Here is a 25,141-nt window from a genome sequence, read left to right on the forward strand (position 1 = left end):
ATAAACGGAAGGATCAAGTTGTTTTTCCCATTGGCACCAGCTGGGAGTTGTCCTTATTCAGGGGAAGGTTTGACTGTAAAACGGGCCAGCTACTCCCTTATCTCTCGTCTCAATCCAGTTCTGTCATCTGGCTGCTTACACCTACCGGGTCTAAATAATTCGCCAAAGCATCAAAGGCACGAGGTGCCTGGAATGGCCTTGAGAGTCTGGTTAATGCTTTACAGGGGGAAGGCTGCTTTAAAAAGCAGAGCAGAGAATTTTTTCCAAAACTGTAGTCGTCACCAAGAGCCACACTTACTGAGTTCAAACCAGGTCAGCTGCCCAGGCAAGAACATGTATTTGATCTCTCCTGTCATGGTAAAGGCTGCCTGTAAACTTTGGCAGGGAAAATTATTAATCTTTCAACTCGCAGCATATAAGCAATGACTAGTAATACCTATTTTTCCGAGAACTGGAGTGCCTTTTGGAACCAACCCAGATTACTTAGGAGAAGTTCCTCTGCCATCAGCCAAAAGCAGTTCCAAACCTGTCTCTCCCACATTCAATTAAACTTTAAAAAAATAAATTAAAAAATAATGGGGGGGGGGGGAGGAAGGCGGGGGCAGCTCATGGTTCATTCGACAGGCATTTTTCGTCTTGTGAGGAGCCCCAGCAGCTCGCTCAGCTGCACCCCACCGAGACAATAAACATCCATTTCTCAGTGATTCAGTGCTGTGGGTTGTGGCTTGCACTTGGAAAGCCAAGTGAGGGCTCTGGCCAGAACCTCTGTGCAGGGGAGGGAGGTAGGGGGACAGGCATCGTTCCTCGGTGTCTCTCGACCTTCTCTTCAAAAGCTGCTGCTTTTCAGCTCAGCTGGGCGTGGGGATCTGAGCGTTCTCCTGTGGCTTTTCATGGCCCTCCGTGTTCTGCGTCACACAGCTGGAAACGCACTGCCCTGCGAGGCCAGCCTGGGAACTCGCACTGCTCTGGGACAAATCAGAGCTAAAACAAAGGCTGAATCAGGAGCCTCTTCCAATTCTCTCCTGTTTAATTTTTGGGTTTTTTGGGGTGGGTTGGGGGGGGTGGGGGTGTGTCTTCCTTCCTTCCTTCCTTCCTTCCTTCCTTCCTTCCTTCCTTCCTTCCTTCCTTCCTTCCTTCCTTCCTTCCTTCCTTCCTTCCTTCCTTCCTTCCTTCCTTCCTTCCTTCCTTCCTTCCTTCCTTCCTTCCTCTCTCTCTTTCTCTCTCTCTTTCTCTCTCTCTTTCTCTCTCTCTTTCTCTCTTTCTCTCCTCTCTCCTCTCTCTCACTCAATCCTTTCATCCATTGTTTTGGCTCCCAAAGGGCTGAGGTAGAGATTCACTCAGTGGATGAACCAGTGGGTGTTTAAGGTACTGTAAAACCATTTGCTTTTTCAGTCTGTCCTGTGCCTTGACTCAAACACTTGTTCTGCATTATTTATCCTCTCCATCTTGCAGCTTGTTCTCTGCCTGCCTACTTCTGTAACTCTTTTCTCCAGACAGAACATATTTAACAGAGCAATGAAGTGACAGTAGCAGTTCAGCTGTGACCATAGACACCTGATTAGAAGCTTTGCTCAGGTTTGAGAGATGTACATACAGTACTGGCTCCCATTTAACCCCAAGACAGAAAGAGAAAAACCTGAATTCTTTAGACCAGTCTATATTTAAATACACACAGAGTTCTAGATCACAAGCTGACTGTACAATACCTGTCTCCCAACACCAGCGTGGGTGTCTCTCCATCTATCAGTAACCATATTTCTGCTGAGCCATGATTACTGCATCACCTTCCTGCCCCACTTTTCTCCATGTTTATGGAGAAAATACAGCCAGGTCCCTTGGAACATACTGGTCAGCCAGATCCCTAAAAAAACCCACTCTCACTCCAGCTTTCTGTATGAGGAAGAAAAACAGCAGTCCTGTTTCCAGGAGATATTTCAGAACAGAATTCTCAATTTCCATTACAGGCTATGTCAAGGCAACGTGTAGGAGAACAGGAACTGCTGCAAAAGAGTGAGGAAAATGCATCTCATGAACCGTGCTGGAGATTTTTACCTAAACCCTGCAGTAAAACGTGTTTAAAACAACTTGGAGCGGGGCGGGGGAGGTTATTGAGCGACGGGGCAGGAACATATTCAGAGCCAAGGGCAGGACCGAGCGCGGGCCAGGCCGGGTCACCCAAACGCAGCCCCCGCTGTCCCCGGGGCGGGAGGTCACGGCCCGAGCCAGGGCTGACCCGCAGCGCTCTGTGCTCGGCTCCGAGGGCCCGGGGGAGCCCTTCCCCAGCGAGGGCACGGCCCGCACGGTGCCCTGGGGCCGGACACGGTGTGGGCAACGATCGGATCGGTGCCGGAGCCGCCGCTCGCCTCGGCGGCAGGAACACATCGCACTGCAGGGCAACAGCCCACAGCAGGGCAACCCTGCCAGCCTGAACACCCCCTTCCTGCGGCAGGACAGCCCTGAGGGCCCCTCCCCGGCCGGATCCCCATCGCTGGGCAGGACGACACCCCTCAGCCGCACCCCTGCCCGCAGCACAGCCCTTCTCCCACAGGCGCGGCCCCGTCGGGCCGTGCCAGGGGAGCGCTGAGGGGGCCGTGCGCGCTCCCGCTCCGCCGGCCCCGCCATTGGCCCAAAGTAGGTCACGGCCCCCCCCGCCCCCCCCCCCCCCGGCGTGCGCGCGCTCACGTGACGGCCCCGCGCGCGCTGCCCCCCGCGCCGCGTGATCGGCGGGCGGGGCCCCCCGGGAGGCGCCGTGAGGGGAGCGCGGGGTCGTGCCCTAGTCCTTGTCCTTGTCCTTGTGGCTGTCCCTTCTCCGTGCCCTCCCCTCACGGACCCGTCTTCCCCTCACGGACCCAACCGTGCCTGCCCCCGCCCAGCCTCCGGCACCGCAGCCAGCGCTCTGCAGGTGTCGGGGTGCCCGGTGTCCCCCCGTGTCCGCCCCGCGATCCAAACCGGCCCCTGCCCGCGAGGCTCCGGCTGAGCATGCCCCGGGCCCAGCCCGCAATGGCCATCGGTGTCCCCTGGGTGCCTGGGGACCCCAGCTGGGATGGCCCAGAGTGGTGATCACCGTGTCCTTAGTTGCACCTTGGTAGAAGGATGCCTGAAAAGGATGAAGATTTTTCGGCTTTAAAATGGCCTTGCAGGTTGTCTTTGCTTAAGATAATAATCACGCTAAAAGAGATAAAATCATAACGTTACATTAACCACTGGGTACTTGGTTTGAAACCTCGTTTTTCACAAAAAAAAAAAAAAAATCGGATTTTTTAGGCCGTATAACTGATCCCAGTGATGGAAACAACCACCTGATATATAAACATGGGCTGAGATATTTTTCTTTAATAAGGCACCCATCAAGATATTTTCAATATAAAAACTAAGCAACTGCATAGTCCTTCATAAGCCATAAAATAAGCATGGGTGAATGCTAAGCTAAGAACACAAAAATTGAAGTGCAATTGGAAAATGGAGAAATTTGGGTAGTGTATCATTAGCTCTGTTTTGTCTTGGTTGGTTTTACCTAGAGTGCACCATGTGGGGTCATCCAGTGGTCAAAACAGCAGGAAGGAATTGGGGGCCACCTTTGGAAAAGTGTAGCAAGTAAAAATCAGTAATTTGTACATACAGACAATGACATGCTGTCCTGACAGCCTGGAATTTAGGCTGTTTGGGATGAAACTTATTTAGCATGGCTGGAGTTAAATTACTGTTCCTGTTGTGTGAGTCCGAAAATAACAGCTCCAGCACCCTGCTCAGGTATTCTGCTCAGCTTTGCTGGCTGGTCTATAAATCAGGAAGAGTTATTTTGGCTTTCTCATCCAGGAAATTCCCAGCTCCTGCATGTTGGGAGTGCACAGTCTGTAACAGACACAGTGCTCAGAGAGGCTTCTTTTTGTTCCTCACTTACACTGATCTACCCATAAGTCACCCCATTCAGTGTCAAGCAGTGAAGCAGTGCAGGTTTCCTGTCCTGCGGTGTTGAAAATGCTGTCTCTTTCTGTTGAGTTGGGTCAAAAATCATAAAAACACAGGTAGTTGTGCTCAAGTTGAGCTTCTATCCGAAACTAATCTTGTTACTGGTGTTTCCCAGTATCCCCATCACTTTTACATCTTCTGTTCTATTTACTTGTCTTTGCTGCTTCTTATATCTCCTAAATGTATCTATTTTTCTTTAGGCAGCATAGAAGAAATATTCTGTACCACATCTGCATATGCTCTGGTAATCACCCCAATCTTTGTGTCACTCATCTTCACCTCTGTAATTAAAGGTTTCCACTAACCAGCAATTTGGCCATCTGAGGCAACATAGGTACGTGTACAGTTGTTTAATAATCCATGGCTTTTTTCCTTGCTTAGGTGACAATTAAAAACTCCTGTGCTGCTGCTATCACACCTCTGCTCCAGTCGTGAGCCATGTGGCATCTGTGGCATCCCAAGGTTCTCCCAAGACCTGCTCAGGCCATGCCCTGAGTCTGTTCCTGTCACTTGTTCTGCGGGACCTGATGGTCACAGTCCCCAGTCTTCATGGTTTTGGTCGTGCCAATGCAGTTTTATTGATTTGAATGTACTTTGGACTTTAATCAGTTGCTTGTTTTAGGCAGATCATTTAACAAGACACTGATCAGTGCACCTAATAACAGCTCATTGAATTATAGAATATCCTGAGTTGGAAGGGACTGACAAGGGTCATTGAGTCCCACCCCTGGCTCTGCATTGACACCTCGAGAATCCCACCCTGTGCCTGGGAGCCTTGTCCAAATGCTTCTGGAGCTCTGGCAGCCTTGGGGCTGTGCCCATTCCCTGGGGAAGAAAGAGCCTGTTCAATGCCCCACCACCCTCTGGGGGAAGAACCTTTTCCAACCTAACCCTCCCTGACACAGCTTCAGCCATTCCTGAGTCGTGTTCCTGGTCATACACGACAGATACATAAAGGGGTAAGTAGATACATAAGGAGAGAGCATAACTGTTCCTCAGACAGCTTTTATTTCTAAATACTGGGCAGTTTATCCACATAACTTATCTTTATTTGCTCCTAGTGGATATTTATGATTATTAATATTTGTTGATGGTTAAAAGCTGACTTTTGAAGAAAGAGTCACAAATAAACACAGATGGTAAAACTTTGCAAAATACAAAGTTTTCCAGAAGAAAACCCAAATGAGAAGAAGGGGATAGATGACCACAGGCACCTGAAGGGTGAAGTTACTGCAGGATGAATGCAGTTATTGCACGGCCTGCATGGGCTGAAGGCCAGAGCAGATGGAAAGTCAACTGTGCTTGAACGAGGATCATGGTGAGTGGGGAGGAAAGTGCCATTTGAGTGAAAACAAGGCCTGGGAGTCTTAGTGCATGACAAATTGACCATGAGCTGGCAGTGTGTCTTTGAGGCCAGGAGGGCAGTGGGATCCTGGGGTGCTTTGGGAAGACTGTGTCCTCTCCCTCCACCCTGATGAGGCACATCTGGAGTGCTGTGTCCCACCCTGGGCTGCTCAGGATAAGAGAGACAAGGAGCTGCTGGAGAGGGTCCAGCAGAGGCCACAAGGATGATTTGGGGTCTGGAGCATCTCTTACAAGGAAAGTCTGAATGGAGCTGGGCCTGTTTGGTCTGGAGAAGACTGAGAGGGGATCTCAACAATGCAAATAAATATCTCCAAGGTGGGTACCAGGAGGATGGGTCCAGACTCTTTTTGGTAGTGCCCAGTGACAGGACAAGGAAAAATGGCCATAAAACTAAACCACAGAAAGTTCCACCTCTATGTGAGGAAAAACTTCTTTCCATGGAGGTTGGCAGAGCCCTGGAACAGCTGCCCAGGGAGGCTGTGGAGTCTCCTTCCCTGGAGACAGTCCAAACCCACCTAGACACGTTCCTGTGCCACCTGATCCGGGTGACCCTGCCTGGGCAGGGGGCTTGGACTGGGTGATCTCCAGAGGTCCCTTCCAGCCCGCAGGGTTCTGTGAGAGGGCAAGAACCCTACTGGTGCTGGTGACAGCGCTGTCACCCCGCGGTGACACCCGGCAGAGAGGAGAGGGAACTCTGTGGGAAACGCTCGCAGACCCCACGGCCAGTTCCCTTAGACACGTCTGGGACTCCCCACCAGCCGTGCCCCGCCGCCCGGACCCCTCAGACCGCGGGTCCCGCTGCCCCGGGGGAGCGGCCACGTTCGGATGCCCCGAGCGGGGTCAAACGTTTATGCTCATTAACATCTCATTAACACATTCCTCCCGGTTACCGAGGGGGGGGGGGGGGGGGGGGGCTCGGGGCGGGTGTCCCGGGGTTCCCTCCCCGGTACCGGCCGCGCGCGTGCCTGGGCGGGGCTCACGGGGGGGCGTGACCGCTACCGGGGAGGGGCGTGTCCGGCGCGCCAATGGCGGGGCCGTTCTCGGCCGTGACGTCAGCGGCGGCGGCAGCTGCACGTGGGCGCGGGGCGGGCGGGCGCAGAGCGGCGCAGAGCGGGCGGCGGGAGAGGTGGCGGCGGAGCAGCTGCGCGGCGGAGGGGCCTGACCCACGCCCGGTCCGCGCCCTGTCCCGCGGCCCCAGCGCCCCCATCCACCGGCGCTCGGCCCGGCCCCGCTCCCGGCTCACTCGCGCCGCGACAGCGGCCACAGCGAGGGGGAAGGAACCGCTCGCCGCGCAGCTGCCCCCTCGGGCCCCCTCCCCGCCGCCGCGGGAAGCTCCCATCGACCATGTCGCGGCCGCTCCCGCTGAACCCCCCGTTCCTGCCGCCCACCTACGGCGTGCTGAAGTCCCTTCTGGAAAACCCGCTCAAGCTGCCGCTCGCTCACGAAGACGGTGAGGCTTCCCCGCAACCCTTCGCAGCTTGCCCCGGTTCTGCCGTCGCTCGGGGTCCGCGGCACAGCTTTCCCTTTTTCCCTCCGCTCCGCGCCCCCCCTCCCCTCCCCGCCCCGGGCGCTCCCCCGGCGGTGCAGCCCCGGGACGGCTCGCTCGGGGCGCTCCCGGCCCCATCTAACGGTGCTCCCATCGCCGGCCCCGGGGGGACGGACGCCAAGGGCGGTCGGTGCCTCGGGTAAAGGGGGCCAGGATCCCCATCTCAGCCCCCACAGCAAACCGCTCCCGGCCCCGCGTCCCCCGCTTCGACGGGAGAAAGTTGTGGCTTCCCCGGGAAGCGGAGGCAGCTCGGGAATAACCCGCACCGCCTATGGCGAACGGATCGAGCGCGCACCAAAAGCAAGAAAATGAGGGAAGGTCTCGCAGTTCCTGTCTCCTCGTCTTTCCCAGTTCCACTGCCAAGCGACTCGCAGGATTTCATGGGGGCTCTTGTACGAGGATAAAAATAAAATGCTGCGAAGTCTTGGTAGCTGACAGGAAGCTTTAGGAGTTCAGATTCTTGCAGATCTTGCAGCGAAATCAGGCGTTTCCCTTATAAAACGTGCATTGAAATCACTGGGGGCTGCAGAAATGAGGAAGCCTCCGTTTAACTTTTTTTTTTTTTTTGCTTCTGCCTTTGAATATTTTATTGTCTCTTGTGCACATTAAAACCACGTTTTCTCAGCCTTTGCCACTGTATTTTAGTAACATTCAGAAGTGCAGAATTTGAGGACTACTTTGCTTGTGCAAGGACTAGCAAGATTGGGACCTTAGTTGAGACGAATGACAGAATCACAGGGATTTTAGGCTAAGACTGTTCCTTTTCAACAGAATGTATCAATAGCTTCCAGTTTGCTGGCATACTTAAATGTTCACTTTTAGTCTGTTGAGTACTTCTTGATGCCAACATTTAAAGCTGTGCATGGGGTGGAATTGTTAAGTAAAAACAAAGGGCAATCTCAAAACTCATTGGTTCCCACAGAGGTGCTCAGTGACATGACCCCTCAATTTTCTTCCAAGTAGAGTGAGTCAAAAGAGTTATTTTTTTTGAAGAGAGTATTCCTTTCTTACACCTGAGAGTACAGCAGAAATAATGGAAATAGCAGCAGCTAACGTTTTAATTCCTGAGCTCTTACATGTTTATTATGTGTTTTTGTTTAAGCATTCGGTAAAGAAAAAGACAAAGAGAAGAAGTTAGATGATGACAGCACCGGTACCACAGTCCCTCAGTCAGCTTTCTTGGGTCCAACATTATGGGACAAGACACTGCCATATGATGGAGACACTTTCCAGTTGGAATACATGGACCTGGAAGAATTCCTCTCAGAAAATGGCATTCCACCCAGCCCAAACCAGCACGAGCCTAGCCCACACCAGTCAGGTCTCCAGCAAGCTACCTCAGCATCACCTTCTGTCATGGACCTCAGCAGCAGGGCTTCTACTTCAGTCCATCCAGGCATGGTGTCGCAGAACTGCATGCAGAGCCCAGTCAGACCAGGTAAATCAGCCCTTAGAACTTCCCTGTGGAGTTTGACATGAACCCCTGCTCCCCACTGTAAATCACTGCTTCTCCCTGTGCATATGGCAGGCAGCTTTGAGCCCAGAGGATTCCTGTCACTCACACTCCAGCAAATAAAAACAATAGCTCCAGTTATGGCTAAGCTGCTCCACCAGGATTTTTGTTAAATTATTGAAGGAAAGCTCTGGGAATTCCAAGGAAACTTTGCTATCTTTGCTGGTATCCCAGCTGTTAGCAAGTAAAAAGGCCACAGACAGAATGGCATAGATACCACAGTGTTAAAAGAGCAGGGAAAAGCACTGTGAAGGAGAATATCCCTTCAGCCAATATTTGATGTGAGAACACAGAAGTGGGCAGTTATTCTGGAGTTAAAGGTTAATGCTTCTTACTTGAAATTTTGGCCATAATCTTACTCTCTACTGAGCAAAGTAAAATTTGCCTCAGGAACTGAGTTTTGAAACAACATTATAATCTTGCTTAAATTGGCATAAAATGCTTGTAACTCTGATCTGAGTTCATAACTTGCATCTGTAGTCACCTTAAGCATAAGAAAACACTGTGGAGTAATGCACAATTCGAGCCCATCTGATGTCAGTGGAAGTCTTTTATTATTTTATTAGCACTTGAGATCATTCCTGTAGAGACACCAGTCTGAATCCAGAGTAGCTGCTCTGGCTTGACACTAGCATGGCTGAGATCATGGACAGTGGAAGAGTGTCAGCATCAAAGTTTGGGAAATATGGAGCTTTGCCTTTTTCCTTAAAATAATACAGAGAGTGACTTATTTATTGTGCTCTTCTGCTCACACGAGGTATGCTAGAGCAAAGTGTGCTCTTGGCAGCAGGAAACCGCTCCTCTCCCTTCTGCTTGATCATTTGCCATGCTCAGCCTGCGAAGTCATTGTCAGAATCATCTGATAAGGAGGCAAAATAAATAAATAGAGAGGCAAAAGTTGTGGAGCAGGATGAAATAGAAGTGTCTTACTAGGCTGCAATGTCCCTGTCTCGTTAAAAAGAAATAAAATATCCCCTAAAGCTCCCCAAATCTGTCAACAGATTCCTTGGCCCCCCATCAGAAGTGTGAGTTCAGTCATGGATTTCATTTACTTACTTTTACTTTGCGTGGATTTGACTTTGCTTTGTGTTTCAGTTTCAAGGCTTTTCATGGTTAACTAATAACTTAGAAGGGTGTCCAAAGTTAAAATATATTTGGAGTAGGCAAGAGCAGAACATGAAACCCATTGCTTTTTCTGAAGCAACTTTAAAAATAGTGCATATGTGCCCCACCGTTTTCTGTCACTTGTACACGCACAAAATTAAAAGCAGATAATCTGTCCTGATTCTCTCTCTTTTTTTTTTTTTTTTTTTTTTTTTTTTTTTTTTTTTTTTTTTTTTTTTTTCAGAGGAGCCTGGTAGTGAGCCAGGCTTTTAATGATCACCTGTCAGGATTTATTTGTAATCAGTTATCTGTGTGACTTTTCAACTCATTGATTTTTTTCAGTTTTCCCCGAGCCCTTTGCAGCTCAGGGTTACAAACTTATTTCACTGTGCACTTTTTTAGTGTTGTAAACGACATTATGTCTCTTGGGGTAGGAGAAAACATCTAAAATTTGCAGGTATTTTTCCCAACACCATTTTGCCTTAATAAGAATAGTTTTTTTTTGTTGTTGTGTTTTTTGTTTGATTGGTTGAGCTTTTTTTAAAGAGACCTCATTTCACTTCTTAAATAGTATTTTCTTGTCCCCCATTTCAGATAGGAAGTGTGACTTAATTAACAATAGTTTGGTTTATCATCAGGTTGTTGAAGTTTTTACATGCTGTCATGTGAAAATCTTTCTTTGCCAATCAGTACTGAAGAGAAGACCATCTCACAGTTTAACATTTGAGCAAGTTTGAGAATATAACAGCATATATTTCTTAAAAAAAAATAGTAAAAGTAAAAATGAGCATTTAAGAGTTACCATAAAAGGGCCAAGGCAAATGTGCCGCTTTGAAATAAGGAGGTAAATGTTAAAATCATTGTAATGGAGCCTTTTGGTTAATATATCTTAAGACATTTATAATAGATGTTTTTTAAAAATGTCATATAAAGAAAGGTTTTTAGTTGGTGTGAGCTATCATTCCAGCATGTATAGCACTGTGATTTGTATTACCCTAATAAAGCAAAGAACAAGTAGTAGGAAGTATACAATTTCAATACAGATTAATTCCATGTCATCTTATTACTTTCAGGAAAACTGAATGGTTTAGGTGATAGTAATTCTAAAAAATATTTCACTGGTGTGTTCTCTGAATTTTGCCTTGCAATGGGAATCTGTTTGAGCGTGTGGGGCTTGAGGAAGGGTCCAGTCCTGTGCTGATCCTGTCCCTCTTTAAATGGCTCTGCAGTGACCACGGGACACATGGAGGTGGTGACAGGTCCCACCCTGGCTGTGCCCTGTCTGGGGGGACATTTCCCCCTGCCCTTGAAGCCCAGCTGTGCCTCAGGGAGGTGCCTGGGCCAGGGAATGGTCCATGGGAGAGCAGCATGAGGAGATTTAATTCTGTGCACATGTTCCAGCACAAGCTTCATCTGTCTGTAGGAGTGCGTGGTGTTGCCCAAATGCGTTTTGTGCCATGTCTGGAAGAGACCAGGAGATCAGCACTGGCATTCCCTGAGTGTCATCAGGCTCAGCAAAGCTGTGCTGACCCTGAGTGTGGATGTGACATTACCAAAATCCTCACTGATTTTCTTCCTCTCTGCTAAAAATGTAATGGCAACAAAAAAGGATCTGTATGAATATAATTTTATTCTGTATTTGCAGCTCAGATTGTCTAGTCAATGGATAGAGGTTTAGGCTCACCAGTTTATCATCTGCAAAGAGCAAAGCAAACAAACACCTACTTCCCATACATTTCTGTTCAGGGGATGTAGTTACAGAAATGTCTGGCTTTGTTTTGATGAGGGACACAGGGTAATGACTTGCAAGAGTGAAACCATGTATTTATCTTTCACAGTGCTGATTTTATTAATAAAAAATAGCATTTTGATTTATTTGAGCATTGCAGGCCAACATTCATTATCATGTGCAGATACCTTTAAAACTTCTGTTTTATGTTGGTATTGGATGCTGGTAGGTTGGTTCAAATCTATGGTCTCCTCAGAAAAAGGTTTTCAGATTTTTATGAAGCTTTTTAAGTAACTCATTACTGCAAAGACACTTCTGTGGTTCTTCATCTGTTGTGTACCTCATGTAGTCTTTAGGTGGAATGGAGATCTCCATTTAAATGCAGTGTCCTTAAGGAAATTTGGGGTCATTTTTAGCTGTTTGTATATAAAGGGAGGGTGTATATTTTGCAGGTAACTAGTTGGTTGTTGCTTTTTACCTGGCTCTTTCCCCTGTGTAGCCCTGATGGAGGTGGTTGAGGCAGGTACTGTAAAGGGTCTGGAAGGTGTGAATTAGAGAAGCATCAGCTAGATCTGGTGGAGAACCCTAACTAGAAGGTTTTTGGGATTTTATGGCCAAGATCTGAATTTTCTGTTTGCCACCAAAGCCTTGGATGTGGGGCTGTGTCACAGGGCTGGCACAGTGATAACCAGGTGGTGTTTCTGCCTTGCTCCAAAGGAGGACAGGACTGTTGGGGGCTCTGAGAGAGTTCCCTCCTTTGTGTTCTCTGATGGTGGTTTTCTGTCTGTGTTGCCTGCATGGCTGGGTGCCTTAGATTACTTGCCAAAGATTATTTAAGGAAAGAAAAAAAAAAAAACCCACAAGCTTTGTAATCCACTGCAGAAATATAGCTATGTGCAATATCTACGGGTTTAGATAAGGGAAAATTTACTTTAAAAAAAAGTAAAATTAGAGGCACATTAATCAAAAAGCTGAGAATTGTTTCCATGTGAAGTGCACTTACACCTCCCACCCTCCAAAGATTTTTATGAAATGCTGTGGTTTATTTGATCAGTCCAGACATTCTGTCTAGAGTGTGTATCCATTACCTCTGGCTTCTTGCACAGGCACTGAGCTGCAGTGACTGACAGCAGGCACCGCTGGGTGGGTTTCAGTGTTTTTTGGAGCTCGTGTCTGTGCCAGGCACAGCAGCCAGCTGGGAGAGGCTTATTATTGCTCCACGCAGCTCATCCCGGGGTGAGGTGGTGCCAGGGCAGCCCCCAAAGGGTGTGTGTACAGCACTCCCTGTATTGCAGCCTTCCTTCCCCTGCTGCCTTTCTTAACGTGACCTCCTCCTCCTCCAGCACAGCTTGGCAGAGCGCAGGGCAGCATTCCCAGCTGCCAGCCCCGTGCGTGGAACCCTCTCCTTAAGCTTTAATCATTGTTTACAAGCCGGGTGTCGCTCAGGAGAGAACCCCCTTCTCTCCCAGAAGACCGAGGGCTCTCCGCGGGAATTTCCTGCCCTTTGGCCCTCCCCACGTGAGGATGGGGATGACCGGGGCCGGTACCGGGAGCTGCCCGTTCACATTGAGGCTCACGTGAGGCCGTGGGTGCCTGCAGGACCATGTGCTGGGGCACGTGTGCCTGCCCTGTGCCCGCGCTCCTGACAGCGCCCAACCGAGGAACCCAAATCCCTGCGCAAAACTGCTCTCTCCAGATCAAAGGAAGATGCAAAATATATATTCAAGGGGAATATTAAAAATAGCCCGTCACATGGTGAAGGAATGGGGGGTGGGGGGGGAATAAAAAGTGCTGAACACACAGGGTTGTTAATGCTGGAAGCAAGAACACTGTGTCTTCCCTTCGAGAGAGCTGATTTTAAGAGTAACAGTTAAGTGTTGATTATTGGTTAAATAATTGCTTGGCTGCGTGGAAGAAGTTGGAGTTGGTTTGGAGTTCAAGCAGTAAACAGCGTGAAATAATCCCGGGTGTGAGGCTGTGCAGGGAGAGCTCCTTGTGCAAGGAAGGGCTGTGCAGATTTAGGAAGAGAGCACAGGGAAGACCTAAGATTTGGGGTTAGTTTTGGGTTTTTTTCTGTCCCCTTAAAGATATTTCAAGGGTGTCTTGAGTGTCAAGCTTGTTACAATTACTTACAAAAGTGCAATGTATTTTTCAGAGCTTTGCTTTCCATCTCAAAATGCGTTGCCCAGTGATTGAACGGTTCTCAGTGCAGTGATTTGATTTTTTTTTAAGGAGTGAGTACACCCTGAAGTCTTTCATAAAACAATATATTATTGTGAAGAGAGGAGACCTCATCAGGAGATGTATACAAAGACACCCCTGTTATCTGATTAGATGAAGCTACTAGGGAACACATTAAATTGTTCAATCTCTACATATTTTTGTGACAGCAAATTGGCAATTGTGGAAGCTGCAGTGGCCAGATTCTGCCAATTAATCTCAGCAATAAGTACTTTGCTCCTCATGTGGTCTCCCTGGTTTCTGTATTGCTCAGCAGGTCGGCAGCTTGTTGACTGCTCTCCGTCACCTCCCTGGTGGAGCAGTAAAATATCACCATTCACTCTCTTGTCATTCATCTTTCTGGATTTTTTTTTTTTTTTTTTAAGGGGGGTAACAGCTCTTAGTGGCCAGTGAAGTTTTTACAGGATGAAAGGGCTTAGTCACCGTCAGTAAAAAGGACTTTAGTGCATTTTGAAATCAAGTTATGTTGCCTGGCAGTGCACTATGGAGCTGTTTAGTATTTATATCACACAAAGCATGAGCATAGATTTCTTTTTTTTTTGTTTGTTTGGTTTTTTTTTGTTAAGTCTTCCTTTCATAACAAATAAAATATATTTTCAATGTTTTGTCTGAATTTCACAGAAGACTGGCGATCAGAAAAAAATATTGCAGCTAAGTTATTTTCCAGAAAACCTGTGGGTTGATCTTAAGTAGATAATGAAAGCTCTGAAAAAAACCATTTACTTAAACCTCAAATCTATTCCACTTAATAGACTAAGTTATACATAATCACTTGGTATAGAGAAAATGAGTGTAAAATGCACAACTCTGTCAAAATGAATGTATGGCAAACAGGTTTTTGTAGCTTGCATAATTAATTTTTTTTTTAATGAACAAATGGTGATAAAGAAACTCTCTGTTTATTACAAAGCTAAATTTGGCCCTGAGAGCTTGAGAGCTGCAATGTGGAGAGCTAACACAGGTGGGGAAGGCAGCATGCGTAGCAATATTTCTTTTCTTTTCTTTTTTTTTTTTTTTTTTCTTCTGGTGCTCTTCACAGCACTTCAGCTTTGCATGGCTGAGGTGTTATCCATCAAGTTTTAAACAAATGCAAAATCCTGTTCAGCCTCTCACGTTTCTCACACACTTGAAGGTATGGTACAGTTCTGCTTCCCCTGTCCTGTTCTCTCAACTAAGTTTTGCCAGGGCTAAATTTGGGCCAGATTTTTGTTGTGCACCCTCCAACACCACTGCTTAGCTCCTCTGATGTGGCAAGCTTGCTTCAGGGTTCTCTGCTCAACTTTGAGAGAAACAGCTCTAGCTCTTCATCCCACTGGCATTATTCTCTTGTTCATATTATTTGCAATTTAATGAAAATAGGCACTGAGCATATTGGAGCTCTTTGTTTTGGTGTATGGCTGTTGTAGGAGGAAATGAAAAAAAAATCCAAATTGCATTAGGGTTCTAGAGAACTCAGCTCAATAACTGGAACACGATTGTAGATTACTACTCAAAACAAGAACCTGGAGATGGATGCATTAGTATGTGTTTCCTACAAGCAGAAGCTACAGTGAACTGGAGCAATAACTCACCTGGAACTAAATGTCATCCTTAAATATATAGTTGTAAAGCAGAGAGGCAAAAATACAGAGTTTGGCAAAGATTTGTTGAAGATGGAGAATGGTTTAAAAAAAAAGCATTCTCTTCCAATTAGCCTTAGGGAGCTCAGCTTGCTGTAAATTCTTTGTTCTGGAACTTGGCTATGGACAATAGGTCAAAGATTAAGTAATTCATTACAGAACTGGTTGGTTCTCCTGAGTTTAATAAACAAATGAATGAACAGGGTTCTCTGTCTACAGCACGATCAATTAATTTGTGTGGCAGTGATTGGATCTTAAGTTTTATTTAAAATGCTTACAAGGCCTTCCTGCTTTCTTAATGTCTGTGTGGCCACTGGGGTCTTTGAGGTGACCTGGTCACTCATGGCACAGGTGAAAGCACTCCAAGAGAAATTAAATGTGGAGAGGAAGGAAACTGTAAATTGCATTTGGAAAAATTGAAGGAACAATAATGTGAAACTTCAAAGCACAAAATACTGCAGAAATGCATTCAGTGGAGCAATCAATATTTTTTTGGACAGCAAGATTATTGAAATTACAGCACTAAACCTTCTTGTAGAAGAGCACATTGCACAAGGCTGCAGAACGTAAAAGCACAGGCTCAAGGCTTGTGCGGAAGCAGAGATGGCTTAAAACAATTCAGTCATTTTTACCAACTCACCATTGCAACATTTGGTAATGAGTCTTATTACACCAAGAAGTCTGCTTAAAGAAACTGTGTTCTTGCTTTAATAAGTAGGAACTAAGCACTCAACCCCAAATCCTGTTCCTCGTCACAGCAGAGAGGGTTAAACTGAATTTAAAGGGCCCTGCAGCAAATAGCCCTCAGCTGTTGCCTCTCTTCGTGCTGCATGGTGGAAATATGGATGTTGGTGATGTCTGCAGCCCTTCAGTGGGGCACTGGCCCTTCTGGGCACATAACTCCTGCAGCATTTGCTTGTTGTGAGAGATGAGCATTGGGATATTTTTTCGTTACGGTTTTTCTATGAGAACAAATCAAAACTGGTCATGCTAGGTGTGTATGGCCTCTTGCCTATTCCTGTTTGATGATTTTTGATTATATCAGCAGATTTTAACCAAATGTAGCAAGCAAGTTGTGATTTTGAAGAATTGATTACAGCCCTAACATTTCATGAAAATGAATGAGTGGATGTATGAGTGGATATCGGATTGGGAATGTGTTACTGAGCAGGAGTAATGCAAATGTGCATTTTCTACATCAGAAAAGGTACATAAGACTTTTAAAATGCCTGATCTGTGTGAAATGCTTCTAGAAAAGCTGACACACTTTTAGACACCATGAGATGCCAATTCACTTTGAGAAAAGAATCTGCAAAAAACCAAATTTTGTTGGTTTTGTGTGTGTTGGAGGGAGGGGAAGAGAGTCACAAACTTCTTCCGCCATTCTTCTTCCTTGGAACTCTTCATCTTCTCAGGTTCTATGATCAGATGAGACTCTGGGGTTTCATTTAAAAAGAGAACTTAGCAAACGAGCTGTAAGGTTTGTAAGGATGATCTTGAGAGTTCTGATCCCACACAATGGAACGGTCTTGATCCACTCCAAAGCTAAGCACGGTTATTTTACTGAAAAAAAAATTCTCAACTTTATGCATCCTTGCTGTATCCTTTCCCTCTTGTGCAGCAGAGTCACCCCAGCTCTGCTGCCTCGTTTGAAGCCACCTTGCAATGATCAGAGTTCAGATGTGATGGCTCCCTTTGATGGCTCACAATTATTGCAGTGTCACACGCGGGCGGGCATCCAAGTGACCTTGTGCGCGCATCCCGCTGCTCAGCCCGCGCTGCACACGGAGCTGCCTGCCTCTAATCTGGGAAATTTTCCACCCTGCCACCAGGGTCTGGGCTGTAGCGAGGTCGGGAGTCACAGAAGAACAGGGGAGAGTGAGAGTGGGCTAAAAATGTTGAGAGATCAAAGAGGAGAAGTAGGTCGCAGCAGGGTACATGCACGGGGAGGAGGGCTGAGGGAGGGCAAGTGAGAGGGGGAAGATTTGTTTTGCTATTGGCTTTTCAAAGTTGTGCAATTGAAGAATTGGATTAACCTGATATGACTTTGTTTTTCTGCCAGATTAGATATGTTGAGTTTCTTGGCGTTGTGAATTGTACAGTACATTGTGTGCTGTAAAATATGGGTGTGTCAGGATAGAGCTGTAGTGACACAACCCACTCTTGGTGTAATGCAGCACTGCTGGGTGGACTCCCCTGCTCTCCCTCCCCCACCATATCCTTGGTAGGGCATTTACAAACCTGAGAGAACCTCTCTCTGTCTCTATATTCTCTTTCCAGCACAGCATGAAGACATCTTAGTACTGTTTCTGATAAGGTAACTCTTACTTGAGGTCTAAGAACCTGTTTGGTCTGGCTCTGGCATATGCAATATTAAATGTCTCTGAAAAAGAAAAAAAATTGTTTGAAAAGACATTTAAGAGTTTCTTCCTGCTTCCTCAGGATTAAGTTAGAGAAAGTTTATTGGGAAATGCTGCAATTTTTTTGGCTGCCTTTTTTTTTTTTTAAGAGTGAAAAAGCAGATACAGTTCTGAAATAACTATGAGTGCTGAGCTCACTGTTTTTTGAAGTATACCACAGCAGCATATCAATGTCAAATTTTCACAGTAGTGTATTTTTGCTCAATGGTTTTGCATTTTTTGTTTTGTTTTTGGTGCTGCAGTCATCCTGAGATAATTTGATTTGGTGTATCCTTTTTATACACTGGGCTTGCCCTGTGAAACAGCCTAATTCTCTCAGCTATTGCTGGGTGAGAGTGGAGTACTAAAGAAAGGTGAACAGAATCACAGCCCTGTCCAACTGGGTGATCACTGCTTTGATTATTAAAGAGTCTGAAGACTTTGGGATGTGAAACTACACATACCTTGAGGCACTGTTGTTTAATTCCTGCTCTGATTTTCCAGACTTTTCCAGGGACCTGAGCTACCCAAGCAGGTCAGTCACAATGGACTGATCTTAGCATGACCTTTGTCACCAGCTGTCTAAGAGACTGCCCTCTGTATCAAAGCTGAAAACCAAGGAGTTATGTCTCTGCCTGTAGTGAAGATTGGTTCTCTTGGAAGAGAAGAGCATAAATAACAGATCAGGTTAATAAATTACATATCTAGATTATGTCATGCTCGTCAGCCATGTGTTGTTAATGTGTGTTACTCTACTAACTCACAAAGGCAAAAAGCCCCCCAGGGCTTGCTCATCAGGTGAAGGTGTTTCTGGAGTGGTAGAACATTTTTTGAATTGTTTCTGGAGTAACAGAGCATTTTTTGAGAGCAACACCAATTGAGTAAAATGGAGCAGGAAGCTGACCTTGTGAACACCTGCATCACTCAACCCTATGCTTACATGAGAGACCTGGGGAAGGGTGCAGCATATTTAAATTTAACCTGCATATCTGCCTTCTGAGGAGGTTAAACCACAAGCCTTCAGTAACACATGTTGGACAGCTGTGCTTTGCGTGATCTTGCCTGTGGATGGTTGCCTTTGCACTTAAAAAGTCAGGGCATGGTTTGTCCAGGCTCCAAGGCCTGATGTTGGTGCATCCATAATCACGTGGCTGCCTGCAGAAAGGCCAATCTTTCAGCTGACCTCTGCTCATCACCAGGTTTAAGAAGCACTTTTCTAGAGTCTCTTATCTGCTCAATTTTCTCAGTGCGACACGGTTGATGTCATTGTTGAAAATTGTGGTAGTCTCTGTCTGGAAGCTGTTCTGAACACGTGAAAAGGAGTCATTAGCCAAGGAGAAGGAAAGAGCTGGAGGTGTAATTGTCAACTCGTGTGCGTCTCTGATTTCACCAGGTGCTGCACGTGTCTGGTTTATCCATTTCTTTTAGAAAGTAAACAAATCTCATTTTTCTTAGGTACTCTGCCGACTGCTTCAGCCGAGTTGCTCTTATCTGCAGCAGGGATGTACTTGTGAGATCTTGTGTTTGGGGGCTTTTCTCTCTGTATCTACATGTAATCTACTCTCGGGGATCGTGTGCAGCTCTGATGCTGGCCAGGGATCCTGTTTGTCCCTCCCTAAGTCAGTTATTTAAAAACATTATTATCACTACTATCAAAATATAATACCTGATCATGAGGGCAGCTGTTATCCCACATGTTTTTCAGGTTGAATCCTTTGGCCAGGTTCTGTCTTACTTCTTTGGGTGTTCCTCTGTGTTCAGCAGTGGCTGTTGAAGGGGTGTCTGCACCATCCATCCTCAGCCACATCCTGGCAGGCCTGAGCACCTCTGAGTCTCCTCAGTGTGGACTCCAAAATCACTCAGCATTTTGCATTTTTGAAACACTAATGGGTAGCTCGCAAGCCTATCCAACAACAAATTTCCAGTGCCTTTTCCAAACTGGCTTCTCTCAGGATCTGCATCCTTGCAGGAGCCGGTGGTGTGTAACTCCAGTGGAGATGCAGCTGAACACCCTCAGCCCTGGGAGCCCAGTTAACACCTCATTAAAATCCACCACTGGCGACCCAAACCTTTAAGCAAAAACTCCTCAAGTCAACCCACCACTGGCAACCCAAAACTTAAAGCAAACTCCTCCAATAATTTTGTCTGCTGCCCGCCAGTTTGCAGCCCGTGGCTGGTTGTTTCCCACTCTCCTTCTCACGTTTTCCTGAGTCTGTGGTGTGTACAGTCTGAAGATCACATTTAACCAGCACAAGGAAATCGGCTTGGCCTGACGGGCTCCTCATCACGTGGCAGCAAATGTGTTCACTCTGTTCTGCCAGATTATGGCTGGCTGAGCAAAATACAGTGAAGCTCTGGGCTGCTGGCCAAGCTTTTATTTCACTTTGGAGCTTACAGCCACATATTTGCTCTTTGGCAGGACATCCACTGGGGTATATTTGGATAGTAATCTAGCATTGTTTTGCTGCTTTTTTCTTCTTCTTTTTTTTTTTTTTTTTTTTTTTTTTTTTATAATCGCAACACTTTGTCCAGTCTGTGTGAGATTTCTCGGTGTGCCTCGTTAATGTGTGTGCGCTCAGAACTCGTAGCTGTGACCTTTGATAAATAGAAGTCAAAGCAATTAACTTTCTTTTATTGAAAAATGCTGGATGTCTTACTCTTTTCCCTCTCTGTGCTGATAACAGAGCTGTGTTGTTACTCTTTCCACGATCAAAAGCTTCAGTAGGGTTTGATTGAAGTCCAATTATGGAAGGAAGTAACTGTGCTGGAGCCCTGAAAATAGCAGTAATTGTTAAAATAATAAAGTGTGTCCTTGTGTGTCTTTATAGTATTTAAAACTTCTTCTGGGGTGGAAGGGGGTGGCTTTCCTCTAGCTTAAAAATGAAAATATTCGCAAATGTCTTGGGAAAATAGGAGTGTGCTGTTAGAAGAATTACTTTTCTCTGGATTTCTTCCTTCAGTTTTACTCTCCCCCCACCCAGGCTACCTTCCTCAGAAGCTGTTTGCATGCAGCCTGACTCATGCAGGAAAATAAAGCTGGATTTGATTTTTAACTGTATGGGAAACTTTGAGTTTGTGGGGGGATAAAGGCTTTATGATGCAAACTCCTTTATTTCTCTGTGAAACAAAAAGAGGCTTTTCAAAATGCAGCATATTTTGGAAAGTTGGCTCTGGGTTTGAAAGCCCAACATCTCCGAGGGTACCCTTGTATGAAAATGCAATAGAAAAAGACATCATGCTTGGGGAAGGGGTACAAAACACGAGGGCAAGGGGCAGGTTTGAGGGGCAGTTGCTCATCTTCCAAAGGGGCATCACTCTTCCAGTGTGTGTGGAAGGGTTTGGTTGGTTTGGTTTAGATGAGCCTTGAATTGTGGGGTTTGGGTTACTTCATCAAAAACTTTGAGCTGCGTCTCCACAGATTGACACTGGCAAAGCTCAAGTATTCTTCCCCAAATCTGTATGTTGTTGTTTAGGATATAAATAAATATTTTTTTGCTTCCTCTTAATCTTTCCTGCATCCTCACAGAGGAGAGAACCTGGGAGAGAGCCCAGTGGTGAGACTCTCATCTGTAGTCAACTGGCAGAGCTTCAGCAAGGGAGAGCTTTGGGTCTTGATCTTAAAACCCAGCATGTCTAAATGCCTATTTGCCTGTTGAAGTGTTAATTGAAACACTGATGTGAATAAATAGAAATGAAGATGGACAGTGATTGCCATAGGGGCTGCTTGGGTGATTGTACAGCTGAGACTGGTTTGAAATTATAGCAAGGTTTTACCAGGGTTTGGTTCTGTTTGTTTTTGGTTTTTTAAACTCACCTGCTTGCACACACATCTGATACAGGTAGGACAAGATAATCCCTCTGTGAAAATCAATCCTTGTGTAGTTTTATTTCAGCCAGCTGGACTCAAAATCACTAAGTACTTGAATAAGATCTTTGCATTATAGATAAATGGTATCAAGTAATAAGCTCAGAGGATTGTACAGAGCAGGATTAGCATTTTCTTGGCCCCTTAAAGTCTTAAGACAGAACCTGTTAATTTATTCATTTTAATTTTACTGTTGCACTCTCTCCACTTCAGTAAAAAATATTTAGTCTTTACTTTTTTTCATTTAAACACATCTATTTATTCTGACTGTAAGACAGCTTTATGTATATAACATCTATAAAATACTCTGCCTTTTTAGCTCCCTGCTCTTACTGGGTTTGGATGGATCTTTGGAATACAAACTGCTTCATTGCCTTCTGGAATTTTTTATTTATCAAAAGCCTTAGCAAGGGGTGCCCTGTTGGTGTTTATCCAGTTGGCAGCTTGAGCCGCTCTCAGAAACAGCCCTGGCTGATCTCGAGGAGCTGCTGAAACTCATCAAGCAGGTTCCTGCTCACCAATTATCCAGTTAAGCAGAAAGAGGAAAGGTGTTTCTCTCTTGCTTGTGTTTTTTATTTTGCTAAGTTTAACCCATTGTTCCCCAAGCCTGAGTAGTTGTGGGCGTTTAACAGCACCAGGCAGAGTCCAGGGGAGAGGGGCAGAGAGGATCTCTGACCTTACACACCAGGATTGCATCCCTCAGGTGGGACAGGCAGCTTCCAGCACAAATCAACAGCATTCTGATTCTTAGCTGAGTCCTACTCAGCATACCTCAACCAGCCTTTTGTCCACATTTTAACAAAATCTTAGAAAAATAAAAGAAATTCCCCCCTCCAACCAAACCCTTTCTTACTTCAAAGCTGATAATGAATGTTTCATCACTGCCAGAGCAAATTTGTTGATTCCCAAACACTCCTACTGTGTCTTGGTTGGAAGGCTTGAATTGCTTGCATAATAAGTGCTGGGGATAATATAAAAAAAGCTCTTTCTAGTAGAGTTCTGGTTTTCAGTACATGCTATAAAAATAAATAAATGCTCAGATGATAGCAGGCAGCTGGGTTGTCCACATCTGACTGTCTTCTGCATTGATTTTTAAGACAGGCTGTGTGTGCATGGCTGCTTGCTGGCTATCAATACCAGATGTGTCTGCTTGGAATTCATAGGGATTGTCAAGTGACAGTGCAGTTGTGAAACAAATCATTTTGCTCATGGTTACTGAAAATAGTAAATGAGTGGGTAGGATAAAGTGAAGAGATACTCTCAATTCCAGTAGAGAACAAGAAGATGAAATGGGTTTCCTGACTGCCATTAACAAACAGTGACTTGGTGAATATTTTTCTTTTTTTTCCTTCCTACCTCCTGCCCAAGGAATTGGCTGGGTGAGCATCACAACCTCTGTGGGTTTTCTGATGTGTACCAAGGCTCCTGCAGCCAGGGAGTGAAGAGCTGCTTTCATTTACATTGTTTTCACAAAGCTTGGTAGCACATATACATGCCTTGCTGCCAGTTTTGTTGGGAATTGGCCAACAATTTCCCAAGCCTTTGGGAGGGGGCTGGACAGACTTGCACAGCAGGAATGCACAGAACTCATTTCTCTGGGAAATCAGTTAAAGAACAACTATCAAGTACTGAGGAGACTGAAATGAAGTTTGCAAAGCAATTGAAGGAACTGAAGGGCCGTTTGATATCTTAATTCTCTATGTGGCATTAACCAGGTGCACAAGATACAGTCCTTGCCCACAGGTTGGATCCACACTGGCAGATTTGTCTGCCCAGGACCTGTCTGGAGCACTGAAGTGTAATTTGGTGACTGCACTGATTGTTTTGGAAGTAGCTGGAAATACTTAGAAAAAGCAGATCAAAATATTTGTCAACTTAGGCTATGGCAGAGCTTGATCAGGATGTCTGAGCTGTGCTTGCTGAGTGGCCTGTGAAATAACCTTTGACTATAGGTAGGGCTTTCCTTTCCTTTCCTGAATAGCCCAAGGGTGTAACTGAATATTAACTTCTGTCCCACATTGCTTTTTTTAATTTTTAAAAGGAAGATCTGTGTCAGCGTGTGCTGGAATGCATGTTAATAACAAAAATTGAAGAGATTCTTTCCATCATCAGGATTTTATTGAGTTTTGCTTGTGCATTGAACCCTCAAAGACCTTTTCCAGGCAGCAAAATGGAGGCCAAAGAGGTAGAGCCAAATTCTGGGATTACTGAGCAAGGTAGCTGCAAAGCTAGGTGACCACCTCACCCCTGACAGCTCGGACAAACCCTCTGAACCAGGTGAGGGTGGTTTGGGGCTTCTGCTTCAGTCGGTGCTTCTTCCAGGCTGCAAGTGAGGCAGGTGAGGGCTGGGGTTGTGCTGTGGGTGGGCAGCAGCATCTGAGCTGGGTGTGAGTTGTGTGGAATGCAGGTGCATGAATAGCCTGGGCATGAGGAAGCAAAATGTTTTCACCTGTGAATAGATGAGTTACTTCTGCTGAGGTGCACAGGAACACAGGGTTAGCTTCTGTGAAGAGAACACATTAAAGGTGGCATGAAATGTCTTCATCGTGAGACTGGCTCTTAATTTATTTCTGAAAATCTGGAGCACCACAAATCTGCCAGTGCCATTTTCTTTATTCCTTCTGCATTTGTAAAAGGAGAACAAATAAAAATGTTCTGTAAGGTTTGCTACATTTAAAAAAATACCATTTATACGACACAGCTCTATTTTGTATAATTTTTTCATATCCAGAATACAGAGGGCTTTAGAATAGATGAAGAAAAGCTGCATATCTGAGTTTAAGATAAAATGAGATGATCCCTGTGACAGAGACAGCAGAAATGATGTGATACGACAGTTGCTGTAGCAACACCACCTACTTCATGAAAATCAGAGTTAACAGGAGTGTAAAAGGTAAAGCCCACATAATTTTCCAAGCCTATGAATTGCTGCTGCCCTCAGCCTGCAGTGCTTTCCAGCTCTCCAGTGCTTCTCCTTCCATGTGGGCACAGAATAATCACGTTTTTCCACATGGCCAATTCCTGCAGGGCTCATACTGCATTGAGCAGGGGCACACGGTGGGAATTCTGCAGGTGACCTGGAAACAGGAGGGAAAGAACGTGAAGGATTTTGTCCTGTCCTCCCCCCAAATCATCCCAAAAGCCCCAGGCAACAGAATGCTGTAAGGCCTGTGCTGTCTCTACAAAAAAAGGGGTGACCACCAGGGTAAAAAGGAAGCCAAGCAGTCACTTTGCTTCCATGGAACTCGGCTCGTAAAGCACTGGTGTGTTTAATATGAATTGTTAAGTGTTTTAGACACAGAAGGTCTCAGGGATAAGGGCACTTCCCCCCTCTCCCAAATAAACCCAAAATAGTGGTGCTCCATACCTCTGCTTGTATGAAATGCTGACTCCCATGTTTGAATCAATCAGTGATTTGCCAGTGCACGTTGGCCTCAAGGTTACATTAAAAATACATGTTTTTAATACATTGATATTTTAAAAATATATTGACTTAATATATTAATGGTTTTGGTCATTAATTGGCAGTGGAGAGCCATGCTGTGTGTGATAGGAAGAGTAAAATCTTTATTACTTGTGGATTGGGGGAAGAGTGTTTAGAAGGAAGGGCAGTCTCTCATGGAATCAGTTTTTTCTGATCCCTTTTGCCTCCTGAAGGCATCACAGTAAATGAACTGCTCAATAAACAAAGGGAGGTTTGAATTTTGTGTCTTGGGGCATTTTAATTTAATTTTTGACATAGTTCAGAATCTTCACAGGTTCAGCATGCCTGTTGCATTGAGAATATGCAT

General features: G+C 45.7%; 1 protein-coding gene and 1 long non-coding RNA gene across 3 annotated transcripts in view; both read left to right on the plus strand.

Moving 5' to 3' along the window:
• Positions 1–6,646: 6,646 nt before the first annotated feature.
• HLF (HLF transcription factor, PAR bZIP family member) overlaps positions 6,647–25,141 on the plus strand; it is a 36,544-nt gene continuing 18,049 nt past the window's right edge. For both annotated transcript variants that reach the window (XM_083874550.1, XM_083874551.1), the window contains exons 1-2: positions 6,647–6,784; positions 7,983–8,318. In XM_083874550.1, coding sequence (XP_083730676.1) covers positions 6,679–6,784; positions 7,983–8,318 — 442 coding nt within the window. In that variant the 5' untranslated portion in view covers positions 6,647–6,678. The remainder of the gene's footprint in view (positions 6,785–7,982; positions 8,319–25,141) is intronic.
• On the plus strand, positions 16,904–18,211 carry LOC310916761. Its single transcript, XR_014591349.1, has 2 exons — positions 16,904–17,005; positions 17,990–18,211. It is a non-coding gene; the product is annotated as an uncharacterized lncRNA (long non-coding RNA).

This window comes from Zosterops lateralis, assembly GCF_965231275.1.
Source record: "Zosterops lateralis genome assembly, chromosome: 18".
NCBI classification, from domain to species: domain Eukaryota; kingdom Metazoa; phylum Chordata; class Aves; order Passeriformes; family Zosteropidae; genus Zosterops; species Zosterops lateralis.